An 18,866-nucleotide genomic window follows, 5' to 3' on the forward strand; every position below is an offset into this window, starting at 1 on the left:
AATTCATCTTCTCATTTATGAGTTAAATGAGTTATGTAAAGTACTTAATGCCTGACAGATAGTAAGAACTATAAAAGCATTAGCTATTATCATTATTTATAGCAACATTAAAACAAAATAAGGAAGTCTGTTGAACTGGGACATGTGTACTTGTGGGTACAGTTTGATTTGCACAAGGTCATCTATTGTGTCACTGATTCATTTTGTTTTAAATTCCCAGTGTAAGCCTCTTCCTTTGCCACAGTTTTCAGTAACTAAGCATTTCCCTTTGTTATATAAACTGGAGTAGCCTGGTTTCTCGCAAGTTACTGTGCCATTCAAGACATGCATTTTATAGTGAGCATCAAACATAAGCCCCTGAATTTATTTTCTCCTCAGAAAGCTCTTGAGGTGGTATAGAGTCTAGTTGTAACTTTGGATGTATGTTGCTTTTCTGAGTTTGACAACTCTGAAAAATGTTTGTCTTTCTCTGTTATATGTTCAATTTTAAGATTTGTGAGGGAAGAAAGGAAAATATATACATATTATAAATATATTATTTATTGCAAGCCCTGTTACTATTTTGGTCAAGTTATAGATGTTAGGTAAGTTTTCTCTATTAAACTCTATTCTCTATTAAAGATGATCTTTGCATAAGGGATTACACATAAATTTAGGAGTAAGACAAGCTTTGTATTCAAACTTGACCATGTACTTACTAATATTCAGCTTTGTCAAGTTAATCACTCAGGACCTCAATTCGCTCATCTGCAAAATGAGAACATAGTTATAAAGGGTTATTGTAAATATTAAATGAGATAATGTGTTGCAAAGCACCTGAGTGCATTCCAGGCCCTTGGTGGGATACATGGTAACGTTCTGATACATAGTATATCCACACACACACACAAAATTAGAATAATATTTATATCTTTAAGTGCTGCTTTACACATATTAACAATACATTTTTATAGATATGCTCTTAATAGCTGCACAATGTTTTTGATTGGATGAAGGGTCTTTTAATTGGTTTCCTATTGTTGGATACTTAGGTTACTTTCTATTTTTCTTTCTAGTGGTAACCTTTTCAATACTCTTGGCAAACTATTTTTTTGAGCCACCTGTATCCAAAATGAACGAGTTCTGAGATTAAAAATCCAGGCATGGTGACTCATTCTTGTAATCCCAGCACTTTGGGAGGCCAAGGTGGAAGATTGCTTGAGGCTAGAAGTTTGAGACTAATCTTAGCAACATAGTGAGATACTATCTCAAAAAATAATTAGCCGGCAGTGGTGATGGACACCTGTAGTCTTAGCTGCTTGGGAGGCTGAGGTGGGAGGATCACTTGAGCCCAGGAATTCAAAGCTGCAGTGAGCTAGGATCGTGCTCTCCAGCCTGGGTGGCGCACAGTAAGACCATGTCTTTGAAACAATAATAATTTTTAAAATGACCAAGATCTATAGCAACAGATTTTTGACCTCAGAATGCAGAATAATTGGCCTCATCAGAAAATGCCATTTTTTCTTGGGCCTTCCATGTGTTTAATAGTATTAGGTTAAATAGTCTGACAAAAATCAGATGATATCTAATCTGGGCAGGAGGGATCCCTTCAAACCTGGTAAAAGATTATTCGTGGGGCATACTTAAGGAAGAATACAGTCATACACATTTTATTTCTTGAATCACTTAAGTAGTCATTAATTCTCTTTTCAGTGATTTCTTTATTTTTATTTTATTTTTATTTTTAGTAGAGATGGGATTTCACCATGTTGGCCAGGCTGGTCTTGAGCTCCTGACTTCAAGTGATCCACCAGCCTCAGCTTCCCAAAGTGCTAGGCACTTATAGGCATGTTTATAAGCATGATTATAGGCATGAGCCACCACACCTGGTGATTTAAAAAAATTTTTTTTTCGTTTAAATAACAGCATTTTTTCTTTTAGTAGTTAGCGTTGGCCAACTTCTTGCGATAACTGTGGTGATCTATATTTTCCTCCCCTTTAACCACAATGCCTGGAATCATAGGAACAGATCCAGAGCTGAATGAAGCTATTACCGAGCTGTCAGCCATATGTGTGCTTGCCACAGAGACCCATAAATAGCAAGAGAATAAACTTTGGAATAAAAACTCAGTCCACATTTTCTTAGCAAAGATCAGGGAGGGAGACCCACAGAATCTCATTAGGTTTGCAGAGGTATTTATTTCTTCGCTGTGATATTCTGCTGTAGCATTCATTTCAATATCTAGTTAAAATTTGGCAGAGCTGTTGGTGGCATGAAGGTTGGGCCAACTGTCTGGACTGACCATCTTATTAAACATACCTGTAATTATCCTTGTTGCAGCAAAATGGAATTCTGTTGCCATCTGTCAAGCAGGCTCAATTAATTTGGGAGATTTGGGAAGGGAGGAAATGATGGGTTGGGAGGGTGGGTCAGTGGATGGAGAGTCGGAAGAACTAAGGTGCAGCCAGTATAAGGTGGTGAAAAGCAGGCTACCAATACACATACACCCACACGAACATCTGCGTGTGCATGCGCACATGGGCGCGCACGTGCGCGCACACACACACACACACACACATACACAGACACCAGGTTTTTTTGTCCTTTATTTTATTTTTTTTTTTGGAGTAGAGGTAGGGGGAACTGCATTCAGTTGTTATTATGTGAGTCTAATTTTTAACTTTATTTGTGTTGAATCTGCTCTTTTGGGGAGGGAAGGAGAAGGCAGTGATTAGGGAATTAAAGAAAGGAATGTGTAAAGAGATTTGATTTAATTATGTGACATACATTTAGAAGATCTAGGTTGGATGAAACTCTGTAAAGATACCCCTTTTCTTGCTGAAAATTCAGGTTTGTACAATACCGTTAGATGAGAAGCTGGAGAACTGAGCAATGTTATTTATACTTAAAGTGTTGGGGAGCAATTAAGATGTAGCCTCGGGGAAGGCTCAGGAGACCTTATCTGTGAATTGCTAGGTGACTCTTCAGTTAACATAGCCCTGGTTTTATCTGGATTATGGATTGGGGTTTAGATTTTTCTTTGAGTTTTTATAATAACCCAGTTAATAGAGTCTTGCCCTTCTTTTTTTAAAATGCATAGTTTTAAAAATATACAAAAGCATTTGAGTAGAGTATATTTTAGAGACTTCCTAGAATGTATGTTTAAAGTAAATTTATTGAAGTATAGCCTACAGAAGAATGCACAATCTTAAGTGTACATCTTGATAAATTCTCACGAAAGTGAACACATATGGTAACCAGCAACCACATCAAGAAACAGAAAATTTCAGCATCCCAGAAGTCCCTTTTATGCCCTATTCTATTCATTCACCCACAAAGAATAACCACTATCCTGACTTTCAACAGGATAGTTTTGCTTGGTTTTGAACTTTATATAAATGGAATTATACACTTTGTATGCTAGTGTCTGGCATCTTTCACTCAGTATCATGTTTGTAAGATACGTCATGTTGATGCATGTTGCAAGTGCCTTTCATTCTCATCACTGAATATTCTGTTATGCGAAATCACCACAATTTAATTTTCTATTGCTTATAGGCATTTAGTATTCCAGGTAGGGGCTATTAAGAGTAGTCGTGCTGTGTGAACATTGTTATACTGTACTTATCTTTTGATGAACACACAACCATGTTTCTGCAAGGTGTATATCTAGGATTCGAATCGCTGAGTCATAAATATGTGTATAATTAACTTTAGAAGATACTGCCAGTTTTCTAAAGTGCATGCATTAATGAGAGAAAGGTCAATTTTGTCTCTAAATCAGAGTGCTCAGTTACCATGCACATAAGAATAAGACATTTTGTTCTTGTTTTCTTTTAATTATGGAAAGAAATAAAGAAGATTCTGTGAAATGTTTCTTTTTAAAATAACATTTAAAAACTCCTCACCTATTTTAATCTTTTCACTGTATACTAAAACATATTTTTAGTTTTAGTATTTGTTGAAGAATTTTAAGAACAAGAAAGTAATGGGAATGGCTGGGCAGTATCTTTGGTTTCATTTCCAGGGATTTGCAAAGTGAAGAGAGTTAACTTCTGACTTACTTCCAATTGTGTTCACTTTAAGAGTTCAAATTTCTGGGATTCCTTTAGCCTTCCAGGGAGCTGGGATAAGGGAAAGTGACAACTTGGAATAGAAAGCAGAATGTTCACCCTGCTTACCCATACCCTAACCCTGTAACTGTTAGTAAATCATCCAAGAGGACTGAAGGATCAGTCCTGTCATGATGGCTCTTCATTTTCTTTTCTTTTCTTTCTTTTTTTTTTTTTTTTTTTTGAGGCAAAGTCTGACTCTATTACCCAGGCTCGAGTACAATGGTGTGATCTTGGCTCACTGCAGGCTCTGCCTCCCAGGCTTAAGCGATTCTCCCACCCTTGCCTCCTGAGTAGCTGAGGCTATCCGTTGGAGCCATAATATCTGGCTAATTTTCATGTTTTTTCATATAGATGGTATTTCACCATGTTGGACAACCTGGTCTTGAACTCCTAAGCTCAAGTGATCCACCTGCCTCAGCCTCCCAAAGTCCTGGGATTACAGGCATGAGCCACTGCGCCCAGTGGCTTATCATTTTCATGTTTTAGGAAAATGTTCCTTTCCATTTCCATTTTCCAAATCTTATATTAACCAGGAAAATCTTTACCCTGAAGTCACAAAAACATCTGCTAGGTGTATCATTTTGAATTCCTGGCTCTCAAATTAAAAACAAAAGCCCATATTCTGTTTCTTTTATAATTTTATGTAGCAATAGAAAGTAATAAAAAATAAAACTTTTGTCTGGGATTATTTAATTGCCCTGGACAATATATCTTGCTTAAAATACGATGAATAGAACCTCCCACCCACCATATGCTCATTTTTTTTCTTTTTTTCCTACATGCAGGTATTAGGATTCCTATACTATACAGAAGAAGAAGGTGATATGAATGAATTTGTTTAATAGCTTTGCTAAATACAGTGCCTGCTTTTAACTCGAGACCTAGATTCAGGCTTCAATGCTTCGACTTTTTACGCATGATATATTTTGTACCTTTGGAGGTATAGTTTTTTAGTCTATAAAATGTGGTTTCAGACCCCTGCCCTGCCTTCATGTACAGTTGTTGTGAAGATTAAATGTAATAATTTATGTGAAGTTGTAAAGTATCAAAGTACTAAGACTTTGGGAACTGGACTTAGCAGGCCCTGTGTGTTAAGAAAGACGATTATTATCCATTGACCTAGAGCATAGTGAAAATTCACCCTGTACTTTGAGATCATGTGCACACACATAAGTCTGAACTTTTCTTCTTCTTCTTCTTCTTCTTCTTTTTTTTTTTAAGACGGAGTTTCCCTCTTGTTACCCAGGCTGGAGTGCAATGGCGCGATCACGGCTCACAGCAACCTCCACATCCTGGGTTCAGGCAATTCCCCTGCCTCAGTCTCCTGAGTAGCTGGGATTACAGGCATGCGCCACCATGCCCAGCTAATTTTTGTATTTTTAGTAGAGATGGGGTTTCACCATGTTGACCAGGGTGGTCTCCATCTCTTAACCTCGTGATCCACCTGCCTTGGCCTCCCAAAGTGCTGGGATTACAGGCGTGAGCCACTGTGCCTGTTTTTTTTTTTTTTTTTTTTTTTTTTAGACAGAGTCTCACTCTTGTTGCCCAAGCTGGAGTGCAATGGTACCATCTTGGCTCACTGTAACCTGCGCCTCCCGAGTTCAAGCGATTCTCCTGCCTCTGCCTCCAGAGTAGCTGGAATTTTAGACACGTGCCACCGCATCCAGCTAATTTTTTGTATTTTTAGTAGAAACGGTATTTTACCATGTTAGCCAGGCTGGTCTTGAACTCCTGACCTTGAGTGATCCACCTGCCTTGGCCTCCCAAAGTGCTGGGATTAGGGGCGTGAGCCACCACACCCGGCTTAAGCCTGAACTTTTAACCTTGCAACAGATGTGGCTGATGGGTTAAGTCATGAGTTATTTGTCTAGGTTCTTCTGGCTTCCCATGGCATCTCACTAAAGTTCTTAAAGCTCTTCTCCATCCCACACTCCAACTACTTGAGGAAGGAGAAAGGGAAAAAAAAAAAAAAAGTTTGCATCGGTGATAGCCCCAAACTATGACTTAACATATCCCCTTTCACTTCTGGGGTAGATACAGGGTTATAAAAAATAGGTGTCTACGGAATCAACACTGCTCATATTTAAAACGTCTTTCTTGCTTTTAAAATTTTCTTTTGCCCACCCACATTTATTAAATATAGAGAATATAAAAATGCTTATATCATAAAAATATCTATTAAGATAAAAATATTAGTAATCACTCCGTTAAGATAATAAATGAGTAAAATAGGGACTGAAACATGGGGTCTCAAACTCTTCCAGGCATATATTTCTTATTACTACTGAGGAATTCACCTTTATTTTAACAAAAAGGAGAAGAAAGTATCTGATCTGGCCCTTTGTGGGTATTGGTTTGAGCAGGGTGGATCTGGAGTAGTTCATGCCTCCTTCCTCAGTCAGCTCTGGTGGAAGCATCTGCCAAGATAGAACAGACACTGTATCAATTGGAATATCACTGCCAGAAAGGAAATAAGAAATTGACTGTGTTTATCAAGATATGGAGTCACTACATGACTTAATGTTATTTTTAATAAAAATATGTTATTGGTACTACTGAACAGTTTTTGAAAATCAAATTGTATAACAGGAGAGAATATATTCTGGGGGCATGGGTGGCAATGACATTGACTAGGACTCTAAGAGCGTTATAATAGTGAACTAAGATGTTTCCCAAAGATCTGGGAACATGAAGTTGTAAGAATGGGGTTCTCTAGGTTCTTAATCCTGCTTGCAAAATGAGCATTTCAGGATTTAGCATCCTAATGCCCCCGTAAAACACCTGTAGTGAGATCTAGAACAGAGCCCCATAATCAAATACATTGGTTGAGGTCTGCATCAAAATGTATGAGTATCACACTAAGGGGTTTAATAAGGACTATACATACACATCAGTTCAAGTTAGGATTTACTGCCAAATAAGTTCACGCTATTTCATATTTTGCTAACAAATGTTTTATGTAAAACTTGATTTTCAGAGCCTTTTGAATTTTGAAATTACACAGGAATTGTTAATCTACATTATGTTAAGGTGTTAGCTCCTTACCGGAGTGTATTTTAATATATGTAAAGCAACCATATAGCTAATTCTTTTTTTTTTTTAAAGACAGAGTCTCCCTTTGTTGCCCAGGCTGTAGTGCAGTGGTGTGACCTCGGCTCACTGCAACCTCCACCTCCTGGGTTCAAGCAATTCTCCTGCCTCAGTCTTCCAAGTAGCTGGGATTATAGGCACCTACCACCACACCCAGCTAATTGTTGTATTTTTAGTAGAGATGGTGTTTCATCATGTTGGCCAGGCTGGTCTTGAACTCCTGACCTCGTGATCTGTCCACCTGGGCCTCCCAAAGTGCTGGTTTTACAGGCGTGAGCCACTGTGCCTGGTTGCAAATTCTTATAAGACAGCTGAGTTAGGAGCACCAGATCTGAAGTCACATTGCCTGGTTTCAGATTCCAGCCTTGCTAGATCATTAGGGGGTATGTTATTTAATCTCCCAGATGCTTAGTTTTTCATCTTTAAAGCTGCAGTAATTTTGAAATGAAGACTAAATAAAATATACGTGTGAGGCACAGAATTTGCATTGGCCTAGACACTCAGTAAATATGCTTCAGTTTCCTCATCTATGTGGAGATAATAGTGTTATCTATATAGAGATAATAGTGTCATCTACATAGAGAAAATAGTGTTATCACAAAGGTGTTTTATAAGAGTTAAGTAAATTTAATGTGCTTAGAATAGTGTCTACTCCATGGTAAGTATTCAGTAAATATTAGCCAGTGTTAATATCATTATGAACATTACTAGAAACCTGTAATGACCTTTCCTATCTATAGAGTCATTTTCAGAAGAGAAAATGACCATAAACGTCTGTTGAATGAATGGCACATTGGAGAATGATGGGAGGCACCATGATGATTTGTAATTATAATTTTTCAGACTGTAATTTCATCCCAGTCCTTCTCAAGTTTATTTGCTTCCCTCCACCTTGCACTCCACCCCCCAGCCCCTCCAAAACCTCCCTGTAATCCCCAGCAGCTTAATCTTCCATCATTTGGTCTGTTTAGATGTACAGCGCATGATGAACTTGGCTTCACTTGCCTTCTATACCACAACCATGCGTTATGTTAGGTGGGTTAGGCTGTCTGGGAAGCTGTCCCAGATGTAGACAAACCCTTGGCAGTAGGATAGAAAGGAAGAAAGAAATTTTGGCTGGTATCTCCAGGTCTGACTCCTTACTCATCTGGAAAGTTCAGTGATGTCTTTAAAGCTTAAAGATAGGCCAGGCGCAGTGGCTCATACCTGTAATCCCAGCACTTTGGAAGGCTGAGGCAGATGGATCACCTGAGGCTGGGAGTTTGAGACCAGCCTCACCAACATAGAGAAACTCTATCTCTACTAAAAATACCAAATTAGCGGGGCGTGGTGGCACATGACTGTAATCCCAGCTACTATGGAGGCTGAGGCAGGAGAATCACTTGAACCCTGGAGGCGGACGTTGCAGTGAGCCAAGATCACACCATTGCATTCCAGCCTGGGCAACAAGAGCGAAACTCCATCTCAAAAAGAAAAGAAAAGCTTGAAGATAAATGATGAAGCTGCTGCTCTTTTTTTTTTCTCCTCTAACAGATACATAACTTGGATTCTCATTTTTTAGTTTGTTGTGTGTTAACCTTTTGTGATTACTCAGTAACAGTGCAGTCTGGTAAAGTCATAAGTCTGCAGAGACATTTTAAATAGAGGCAATGTATGGAGTAATAGGTACCCGCTAGGGAGAATCCAGTGGAAGAATGTGTGTGCTTGTGTGCTGTAGTTTGGCCTAATGTCTTGGCATGGCTGTCATATTTCCTGGCATGTAAGAACTGAATCTTCTCTTAAGTCCACACATATTTGGCAAATCCTATTATGTTACTCTCCTGAGGGGGTGCTTGAGTAACCAAGGTGATAGATAATATTGGGTAGATACTGGCTGAACAGGGACGTGAGAGAATATGGAAAGAATCCCTTTTAAAGAGCTTTATTGCATTAGATGTTAGTGTCTGTAAACAATTACAGCATTCAGGGAATGCAGGATTTAAATGAGAAACACAACTTTGTCAGATTATACTGATCGGATAAAATGGCATGAACTCCGGAAATCTATAATTAAATGTTTTTTGAAAATGAAAATTATAGTGTAACATCTGGTTTATTTCACTACAGAGGTGCCTGGGTATTGCTTACATAAACGTGATTGACTTTGGCTGATACTTGGGTTTCTGTCTGTAAAATTACTGCATTTTAATTAAATTTTTTTTTCTACTGGATTCTATTTGTTGTAAACAATTATTCACATACTCATATGGAAAATGATTTATTTAGAAAATCTAATGTTCGTTTTCTTTTCATTACAGCGGATATTCAATTCTTTTGTTTACACTGAGAAAATCTCAAATGGAGAAAGTGAAGTGCAGCAGGTAAGAGGCTATGACACTCCCTGTCTTTGTCTTGCTTTTGGATGGCTTCATCACTCTTTCCAAGCAGTCTCCACTTGAGGTTTCCTGTTCTTTCTCTCTATATAATTTCACATGCATGGCATGCGTAATGGTGACAACTTTACACTTTGAATCCTTAGAGGTGGTTAAAAAGTTATGTGCATGGTTTTCTGCTATCCATGCTATAATTTGGAACTATTTAATTCCTTTTTGTTTTAAAAATTCCTAAATGAGTCAAATATAAAAACATTGAAAATTATCTGATGTAGAAAATAAGTGCCCAGGCTTTGGAATCAGACAGACCCCATGTCAATTTCAGGTTTTCCTCCTTACTTTGTGGCCCCAGTAAGCAATTTAGCCTTTTTGAGCTGCCGTTTCTCAGTCTTAAATAAGAGGAATTTATATTTGTTTCTCAGTCTTAAATAAGAGAAATATTGCCTTATGGGGTGGTGAAAATTAAATGATGACAAATTGACCAGGAATCAAATAAAATTGTCTGTGGGAAATTCTGGCATAGAAGCAGTTCATTGGATGTTAGCTTCTCGTTCTTTTCTTTTTCTTTCCTCTTTTTTTTTTTTTTTTGTTTTCTTCTTTTGCTTCTCTCCTCCCATCTTCTTTCAGTTCTCTGTGGAATCAAGAAGTTTTGAGGTCAGAGTCTATTTACTTTATTTATAGCTGAATTCAAATGGGCTGCCTCCTAAAACAAAGTGTTGGTGAACCTGGTTATAAATAATTGATCTGTGCTTGAAAAGAAGAGTGGTAAATACGAGTTGGTTTTAATTTCAGCGAATCCACCAACTTCTTTACAGTATGTGATCATCAACTAGTAATTCGAAGCTAGGTTTGAAACTCAAGTAAAAAACAGAACCAAGCTAAAAACCAGAATGTAGCAGAGTGCTTCAAGATAACTGTGGTAAACTGCACACCATTTTAAACTCTCTGAGATTCCACCATTATTGTGTTCATGGAGAAGAGTTTGACTTGATCTGAACTTCAAAAGTACTATACAAGAAGAAAAGATGTGCAAGTGTCATTATAGTGAAGTTGTTTGTAGGATACTTATTTACTTATAAGAATTTACTGTGGTTTAATCTTGAAGTGCAGCATTGCCTGTTTATAGACATTGACTTTTAAAAGATTGGGTTCTGCAGGTTAAATATAGAGGATATAAGTAGTCACATATATGTATACTCTTTTTCTTAGTTTTAGATAATTTTAAAAGCTAATGCCCTGAGTATTTATTTATTGTAGTAAATATGGTGTGGTTTGCTATGCCAAGCTTATCTTCATAATTCCTGTCTTATTTTTATTTCAGCAAACTAGAAAGTTCTTTATGGTCATGAAATTTAAGAAATTTTTTATGGGAGAACAAAGTTCAAGTAAACTTTCTGGGAGGCCAGAGGCCGCTTGATAACATTTTAAAGAAACTGATCTAGGGGTATCAGTTTTGTCTCTTTCCTTGACGTAACAGATAGAAGTTCTTACTTAGGCTGTTTTCAAATGTGAAAGCTTTTTTTTTTCCCCCCTTGCACTGATGTCATTTTTTTATCTAGCTAGGAACAAGTTTAGAAGCCTTTAATAATAATTTTAGAAATTATAGCTGCTGATTGAGTACTTATGGAATATCAGTGCTAGGCAACTTCCATATATATCATACTGATTTTTACCAAATAACCTTGAAAGAAAAGTTTCTTATTACAGATTAGGAAATTGGAACTCCAAGAGGTAATATCCATCTAGTTGATGGATATTAAGTAGGACAGCTAGCTTTTGAAATAAATATGACAGAAGGTTATATTATTTTATTTTATTTTGAGACAGGGTCTTGCTCTGTCGCTCATGCTGGAGTGCAGTGTTGTGATCATAGCTCCTAGCATCTTCCATCTTCCAGGCTTAATCAAGTGATCCTCCTATTTCAGCCTCTCAAGTAGCTGGGACTACAGGCACATGCCCATGTGCCTGGCTGATTTGCTGCTGTTGCTGTTTAAGTAAAGATGATATCTTGCCACATTGCTCAGGCTAGTGTCAAACTCCTGAGCTCAAGCAGTCCTCCTGTCGTGGCATCCCAAAATGCTGGGATTACTGACATGGGCCACTGTGCCCAGCCTATGATCTGTATTTTTAATTTAACACAGTTTATTTTTAAAATATATGTCTTCATTAGATACAGGAGTCTCTGCTAAATTCTGTCTTTATCCGAATAATTCAAGTGCAAGGGAATTATCATATAGTCTGTTCTATGTGTCATCTCACTGATTGTCAAAAGTTCTCTTTTATATTGAACCAGAAGGGTACTGACTTAAATTCCTCCGTTCTCTCCAGTCCACCCTCTGGAAGAACCCTTAACAAAAAGATCTATGTCTGTTTCTTATCTCAAAAATGAGGACAGTTATGTCATTTTTATTATCATTTAGCCTAAATTTTAGTATAAACAGGTCTTAAGTTCTTCCGTGACATGATTTTTCAGATCTTTTTAATGCTGTGGTCATTATTACAACATAACAATAAAAGCTTATATTTACACATTTATTGAAAAATTTGCTTTCACTTCTTTTTTTTTTTTTCATAAAAGGAATTTTTACTTCTTGCTTTTAAACAGAGATATATATATATATTTTTGTCCCTAGAAACGAGGTCTCACTATGTTGCCCAGGCAGGTCTAAAACTCCTGGCCTCTAATGATCCTCCCGCCTCAGCCTCCCAAGGTGCTGGGATTACAGGCATGAGCCACCATGCCCAGCCCAATGCTGTCACTTCTTTATGATGGTTCTCCCATGGTTGAAGTGAACACGAGATTTTCTCACTTCTACAGTGAGAACACAGAGACCTCAATACCTTCTTGACTTTAATAACTGCTTAGACACTCTGGACTCTGTGGTCCTGGACAGTACCCAGAATGAAATCATTAGGGAAATGCTTAACTCATCTGTTTTCTCTTCTGTAAAATATACACCTTCACAATCACTCACACTTCTATCGCCTTTGAACTTCAGAGCAACTCTATGGGGTAGGTGGTAGTATTATTATTAGCAATATTCGGAAAGATCCAGCTAGTAGATATTTAAACTGGCTTTTTAAAAAATTGTGGCATTTATCAAATATATAGAGATATGTGTAAAACATATGTTTAAAGAACTATATTAAAATGAACATCTTATTACCCAGCTAAGGAAATGAAGCATTACCAAACTTAGAAGGCTTTTGTATGACCTTAGCAATGTTCGGAAAAGCCATGGATTCCAGCTAGTAATAATTAAGCTGGCTTTTTAAAAAATCGTGAAATTTATCAACTATACAGAGACATGTATAAAACACACATATAAAGAAATATATTAAAATGAACATCTTAGTACCCGGCTAAGGAAATGAAGTATTACCAATTCGTAAGGCCCTTGTATGACCTTGCAAAAAGAGTATCTTCCTCCCTCCCTCTCAGAGGTAGCTTTATCCTAATTTTTTTGTTAGCAATTCCCTTGCAGTTTTTTATATTTGTTTTATATGTACTTATCCCCATGTTAGTTTTGAGTTTGACTATTTTTGTTCTTTATATACATTCTGAGGGTATGTTATATTCATATATCTTGCTAGCTTCACTCAGTTTCATATTCCTTAGAAGCACCCACATTGACATCTGTAATTAAGGGTCATTTATTTCCAATTCTATGGTATTCATTTATATGCAATTTATGTATCCATTTTATAGCTGATGTTGTTTGGACTGTTTCTAATTTTGTTGTTGTTTTGTTTTTTAAGAGACAGGTTCTCACTCTGTTGCCCAGGCTGGAGTGCGGTGGCATGATCATTGCTCATTGCAGCCTCAAACTCCTGAGCTCAAGCAATCCTCCTGCCTCAGCCTCCCAGATAGTTGGGGCTATGTGTGCACTCCTAGACCTGGCTTACTTTTTTATTTTTTCTAATGTTTTTTTTTTGTTGTTGTTGTTGTTGTTGTTCATAACCTCTGGACACAGTACAGATGGAATAATTCCTTTAATTGCAGGAATTTTGTTATCCCTGGCCTCCTGCTAACTTAGTGATGGTAGAACTGTGTATTGTATATGTGTCTCCACACACATTTCCAAGTGCCCTAAATGGTGAGTCAGGGGACACTATTCAGCTCAGGAGGACAATCACTTCTCTAGAGTAGAAGTGCTGGGTGTCAGTGTTCAACATGGCTGGATAATGCCAAACTGCCTCCCCAGTTGGTTGTTATGGGTCACTTGCTTATCTGCATCTCCTTTAATATCTGATATTATCTGATTTTTAATCCTTTGCCAAATGTGGGGTGTCCAAAATGGTATCAGGTTTTATTTGCTTCCCTCTGATTACTAATGAGGTTGAAATACCTTTTTGCATGTTTATACTTCATTTTTGTGTTTTTGTTCTGTTAAATGTCTATTAATGCTCCATGTCCATTTTTTTCATTGTTTAATTTAGAAGTTTAAAAATGCTGTATATGTTCTAGATCAGTGCTGTCCAAAGAGAACTTTCTGAGATGATGATGTATCGTTATCAGTGCAAGTAGAGTAGCTACCAGCCACATATGACTACTGAGTACCTGAAATGTGTCTAGAGCTACTGATAATTAAATTTTCAATAAAATAGCTACATGTGGCTGGTACTTACCATATTAGATTGCTGTGCAGATTTATGATACATAAATAAGTCCTTTCAGTTTTTGCCTTGTCTTTTAATCTCATTTTATTGTTTTTATGTTTTGTTTTATTTTGAGATAGGGTTTCGCTCTGTCTTCCCAGATTGAGTTTAGTGGTACAGTCATGACTCACTGCAGCCTTCACCTGTGGGGCTCAAGCAATCCTCCCACTTCTGCCTCCCAAATGGCTGGGACCACAGGCAGACACCACCACGCCCAGCTACTTTTTATATTTTTTTGTGGATTTAGGGTTTTGCCATGTTGCCTGGGCTGGTCTTGAACTCCTGAGATCAAGCAATCCATCGTTCTTGGCCTTCCAAAGTACTGGGATTACAGGCATGAGCCACTGCACGGGGTCTCGTTTTATCTTTTAAAGAATTAAGGTTTTAATTTTAACTCAGTTTATTTTTTTTAATTGGCGAATATTGGAGAATAAAAGTATTCTCCTATATTGCCTTCTAAAACTTCTCCCTCTAATTTAGATTTTTTTTTTTTTTTTTTTTTTTTTTTTGAGATGGAGTCTCACCCTGTCACCCAGGCTGAGTTCAATCTCAGCTCGCTGCAACCTCCGTCTCCTGGGTTCAAAGGATTCTTCTTCTCTAAGTCTCCCGAGTAGCTGAGACTACAGGTGCCCACAACCATGCCTGGCTAATTTTTGTATTTTTAGTAGAGATGGGGTTTTGCCATGTTGACTAGGCTGGTCTCAAACTCCTGACCTCAGGTAATCTGCCTGCCTCGGCCTCCCCAAGTGCTGGGATTACAGGCATGAGCCACCATGCCTGGATTCATTTAAGACTTTTATCCACCTGGAATTGATTTTGGTGTTGGATATGAAGTAGGTATCCAATTTCCTTTTCTTCCCCCATGTGTGCTTTCAAATGTTCTATCTCTGTCTATGGAACAATCAGTCCTTTATTTGTTTTCAGTGTGTTTTCTGACATTAGTTGAGTTCCTGTGTATGTATGAATTTGATTTGGTTCCCTTAGTCTATTTATCTATCCGTGTGCCAATACCATATTATCTTAGTGACTAGTTTTATAACAAGTTTTGAAATCTGGTTCGGTAACACTCCCTCCATTTAGATTCCTTGGTTTCCTATCTTGGCCAAACTCTGAGGCCTATCTCCTGTCCCTGATGCTCTGTGCTATCATCAAAGTAGAAGCTCAAGGTCTCCAGATTATGCCCACATTCTCAAGGAGAAAGCAGGGTGTGACATGGGCTTACCCTCTAGATTTCCTGCTTCCACCTTATTTGAGAACTCAGTCTTCCTAACAGCCCTTCAGCACTTTCCCCGCTTAATAGTTATAAGAACAATTGTAACTGCTTATAGGATTTATTTGATAAACTAAAAATAGGTTAGTTATTCAAAGCAGATTATTGACCTATGTGCTGTTTTAGCTCACAACCTTTAGGTGAAAGGAAACCGTTTCTTTATGTTTGGTTTTGTATATTTTGTATTATGTAAAATTCTGGCTTGCGTTTTCTATCCATCATTTTTCCTTTCGGTTAATGAAAACTAGATCCCCATGGGTTCTTGCCCTCCCTCTTTACTAATCAAATCTTGTTGAGAGTGGGATCTTTCTTGTGCATAGTATCTAACTTGGCAGAAACTCTAACATGTTGTTAATATCTTCTGGTTAGGGGAGCAAAGGAATGAACAGTAATAAAAAACATTTTGTGATTTTTTTTTTTTTTTTTTTTTTTACTCTTACCGCAATACTCTCTAGGATATACACTTTCCCTTGCTTTTTACTCATTATTTCTTTTAAACTAAACTTCAGAGTGTGGTTCTAAATTGTCTATCAATATGTATTAAATCCTTAATTAGTTCACTATATGTAGTTTTGTTGCCAAAGAAACTATGGCAACAGTCTTGGAAAAATTTAAATTCCATGTACACATTCTGGTGTGGAACACCTCCCATAGACTTCATTTTTGAATACTTTAAGAAATTAAGTTGTGTGTGCATGTAAAGTTCTTACATGAAGTTGAACCTGAATCAAGAAAAATAAATTTTTGAGCAAGTGCCTCAAAGTAGCAAAATATGATGTATAAAGCATAAAGAAGAAACAAAAGGAGAAAGAGCTTCTTGGGGTGCTTCATTGGATCATTAAATGGATCAGAGCCACCTTGGACTTGTTTCAAGAGTTCACCCTAACTTTTTTTCAAATGCTCTAGTAATTATTTCTCTTAATAATTTACTCAATGAAATAGTAAGCATATTTTCATAGTGTTGCAGAAACTATTGAATTGATGGCAGGGTTTTAGAGGATTTCAGAATTCTTTTGAAATGGGTCAAAGAGAAAGAACTAAGAGAACTGCTTAGATAGGAGACATACCTGACATTTGGTCAAGGGCATTCCTCTAGTAGGCCTCCCTGCTCTTCTGTGGTTTTTAATCTCTTTTGGATCATATCCATCACCATGTAAACACATTTCATCTATATTAAACCAACAAAAGACCCTTTTCTTGACCCCACTTTCCTCTCCAACTGCTGTTTCATTTCTTTCTTTCCCTTTGAGTCACAGCCTATCAAAAGAGGTGTCCACACTCATTAGATCCAGTTCTGCCATTTTCTCTTCAGCCTACTTCAGTCCTGCAAGTCGCACAAAACTGCTCTCTAAGGTTACCAAGGACCGCTACTTTTGCTAATTCCTCATTTACTTAACTAACAGTAGTGTTGAACAGTTGATCCTTTTCATCTTCCTTGATAGAGCTTCCTAACTTGGGTCTTCAGAACAGCATGCTTCCCTCCTTGCCTTTCTAGTCACATTCCTTTACATAAGGTGCTGTTCAGACAAAGCTCCCTGTGGGCCCTCACCTCCTTCAATTCTGTTCTCCCATGTCACCTTCTCAATGAGGTGAGCACCATATTCAAAGCTGCAGCCCACGCTGCTTCCGTGCTCTTTTCCTTTTCCTTACTCCATGTTTCCTTTTTTCCCATATCACTTGTCACTTTTTGGATTTAGGGTACTGACTTGATAAAACTAGTTTGGCTATGAAAAGCCTGGAAGACAAGCTAGGCAGTAACCATCTTGAACATTGGAACAGGCAAAGATTTCACGACAAAGACACCAAGAGCAATTTCAATAAAAGCAAAAATTGACAAATGGGATCTAATTGAACTTAAGAGCCTCTGCACTGCAAAAGAAGCTACCAACAGAGTAAACAGACAACTTACAAAATGGAAGAAAATTTTTGCAAACTATACATGTGACAAAGGTGTAGCATCCAGCATCTATAAGGAACTTAAACAAATTTACAAGAGAAAAACAAACAACCCATTAAAAAGTAGGCAAAGGACATGCACAGACATATGATGTAATTCTATCATCATTCATTTTTAAGTATTTTCTGATTCTCTTGCGATTTTTAAATTTTTGACCCATGAATTACTTTTAAGTATGCTGTTCAATTTTGAAAACATTTGGAGTCTTTAGATATCTTATTGTTACTGATTTCTAATTTAATACCATTGTAATCAGATAACATACTCTGTTTCATTTCAGTCCTTTTTAATTAACTGAGACCTGGGTATTATGGCTCCACATATGGATCAATCTTGGTGGATATACCAAGTGAACTTGAAAAGAACATGTGTTGTGCAGTTTTTAAGTGTTCTTTATGTATTAAAGCGATTGATAGTGTTGTTCAAATCATTTGTGTTTTGGCTGATTTTTATTTTGTTTGATTTTTATTTTCTATCATTTATTGAAAGGGATGTAAAATGTTCAAGTATAATGGTGGAATTGTATTTTTTTTCTTTAATTCTGTCCATTTTTGCCTGATATGTTCTTATATACACATTTAAGATGATCATGTCTTCCTGTTGAGTTGTGAATTAGAACATTATGAAATGTTATTCTCCAGTAATATTATTCTCTCCTTGAAGTCTGTTTTACTTGATGTTGATATAGCACCTCCATCCTTTATATACTTACTGTTCACATTGTGCACCTTTTCAGAAGCATTCACTTTCAATTATAGATAGCATGTAGTTGAGACTTGCTTTTTAAAAATCTATTCTGAAAATTTCTGATATTTTTATTGGAAATATTTAATAAATTAACATTTATTTTACTTTTTTTCTGTTTTTTTTTTTTAATTAGCTTCTCTTTCCCAACCCACTTTTGAATTTTATCTATTAATATTCTATCAACTTCACACAAAATCTAAAACACTTGCAACTTACAGGTTCATTTCCCTTACACTATCCTTTATGCTAGTTATATCTGTTACATCAGCATATATTACAAACTGCACAAGAAAATGTTACAGCTTTTGCTCTAAATTGCCATATTTGGTGAAATTAAAATTTAAAAAACATTGTGTGTTCTCACATAATTACTATTATGTTTTTTGTTTCTTTAAAGATAGCAACTGATATTGAATCTGAAGGTCCTTTAGTATTTCTTGTAGTAAAGATACTCTAGTGACCAATTAGCTTAGTTTTTTATTATTTTGTGTACACAGTAAATGTTTCTCAGATAGGTGCTGTGGCTTACAACTGTAATCCCAGCATTTTGAGAAGCTGAGGTGGGAGGATTGCTTGAGCCCAGGAGTTTAAGACTAGCCCAGGCAACATAGGGAGACCCCCAACTCTACAAAAAAAATAAATATTTTTAACTAGCTAGGGTTGGTGGCACTTGCCT

At 37.0% G+C, this 18,866-nt stretch overlaps 1 protein-coding gene across 1 annotated transcript in view; it reads left to right on the plus strand.

Moving 5' to 3' along the window:
* The window catches only part of CACHD1 (cache domain containing 1), a 226,434-nt gene that overhangs the window by 71,795 nt on the left and 135,773 nt on the right, over positions 1 to 18,866 (plus strand). Inside the window, exon 2 of the mRNA XM_003921472.4 lies at positions 9,483 to 9,545. Within this exon, the coding sequence (XP_003921521.2) occupies positions 9,483 to 9,545 (63 nt within the window). The remainder of the gene's footprint in view (positions 1 to 9,482; positions 9,546 to 18,866) is intronic.

Source organism: Saimiri boliviensis, chromosome 11, assembly GCF_048565385.1.
Source record: "Saimiri boliviensis isolate mSaiBol1 chromosome 11, mSaiBol1.pri, whole genome shotgun sequence".
In the NCBI taxonomy this organism is placed as follows: domain Eukaryota; kingdom Metazoa; phylum Chordata; class Mammalia; order Primates; family Cebidae; genus Saimiri; species Saimiri boliviensis.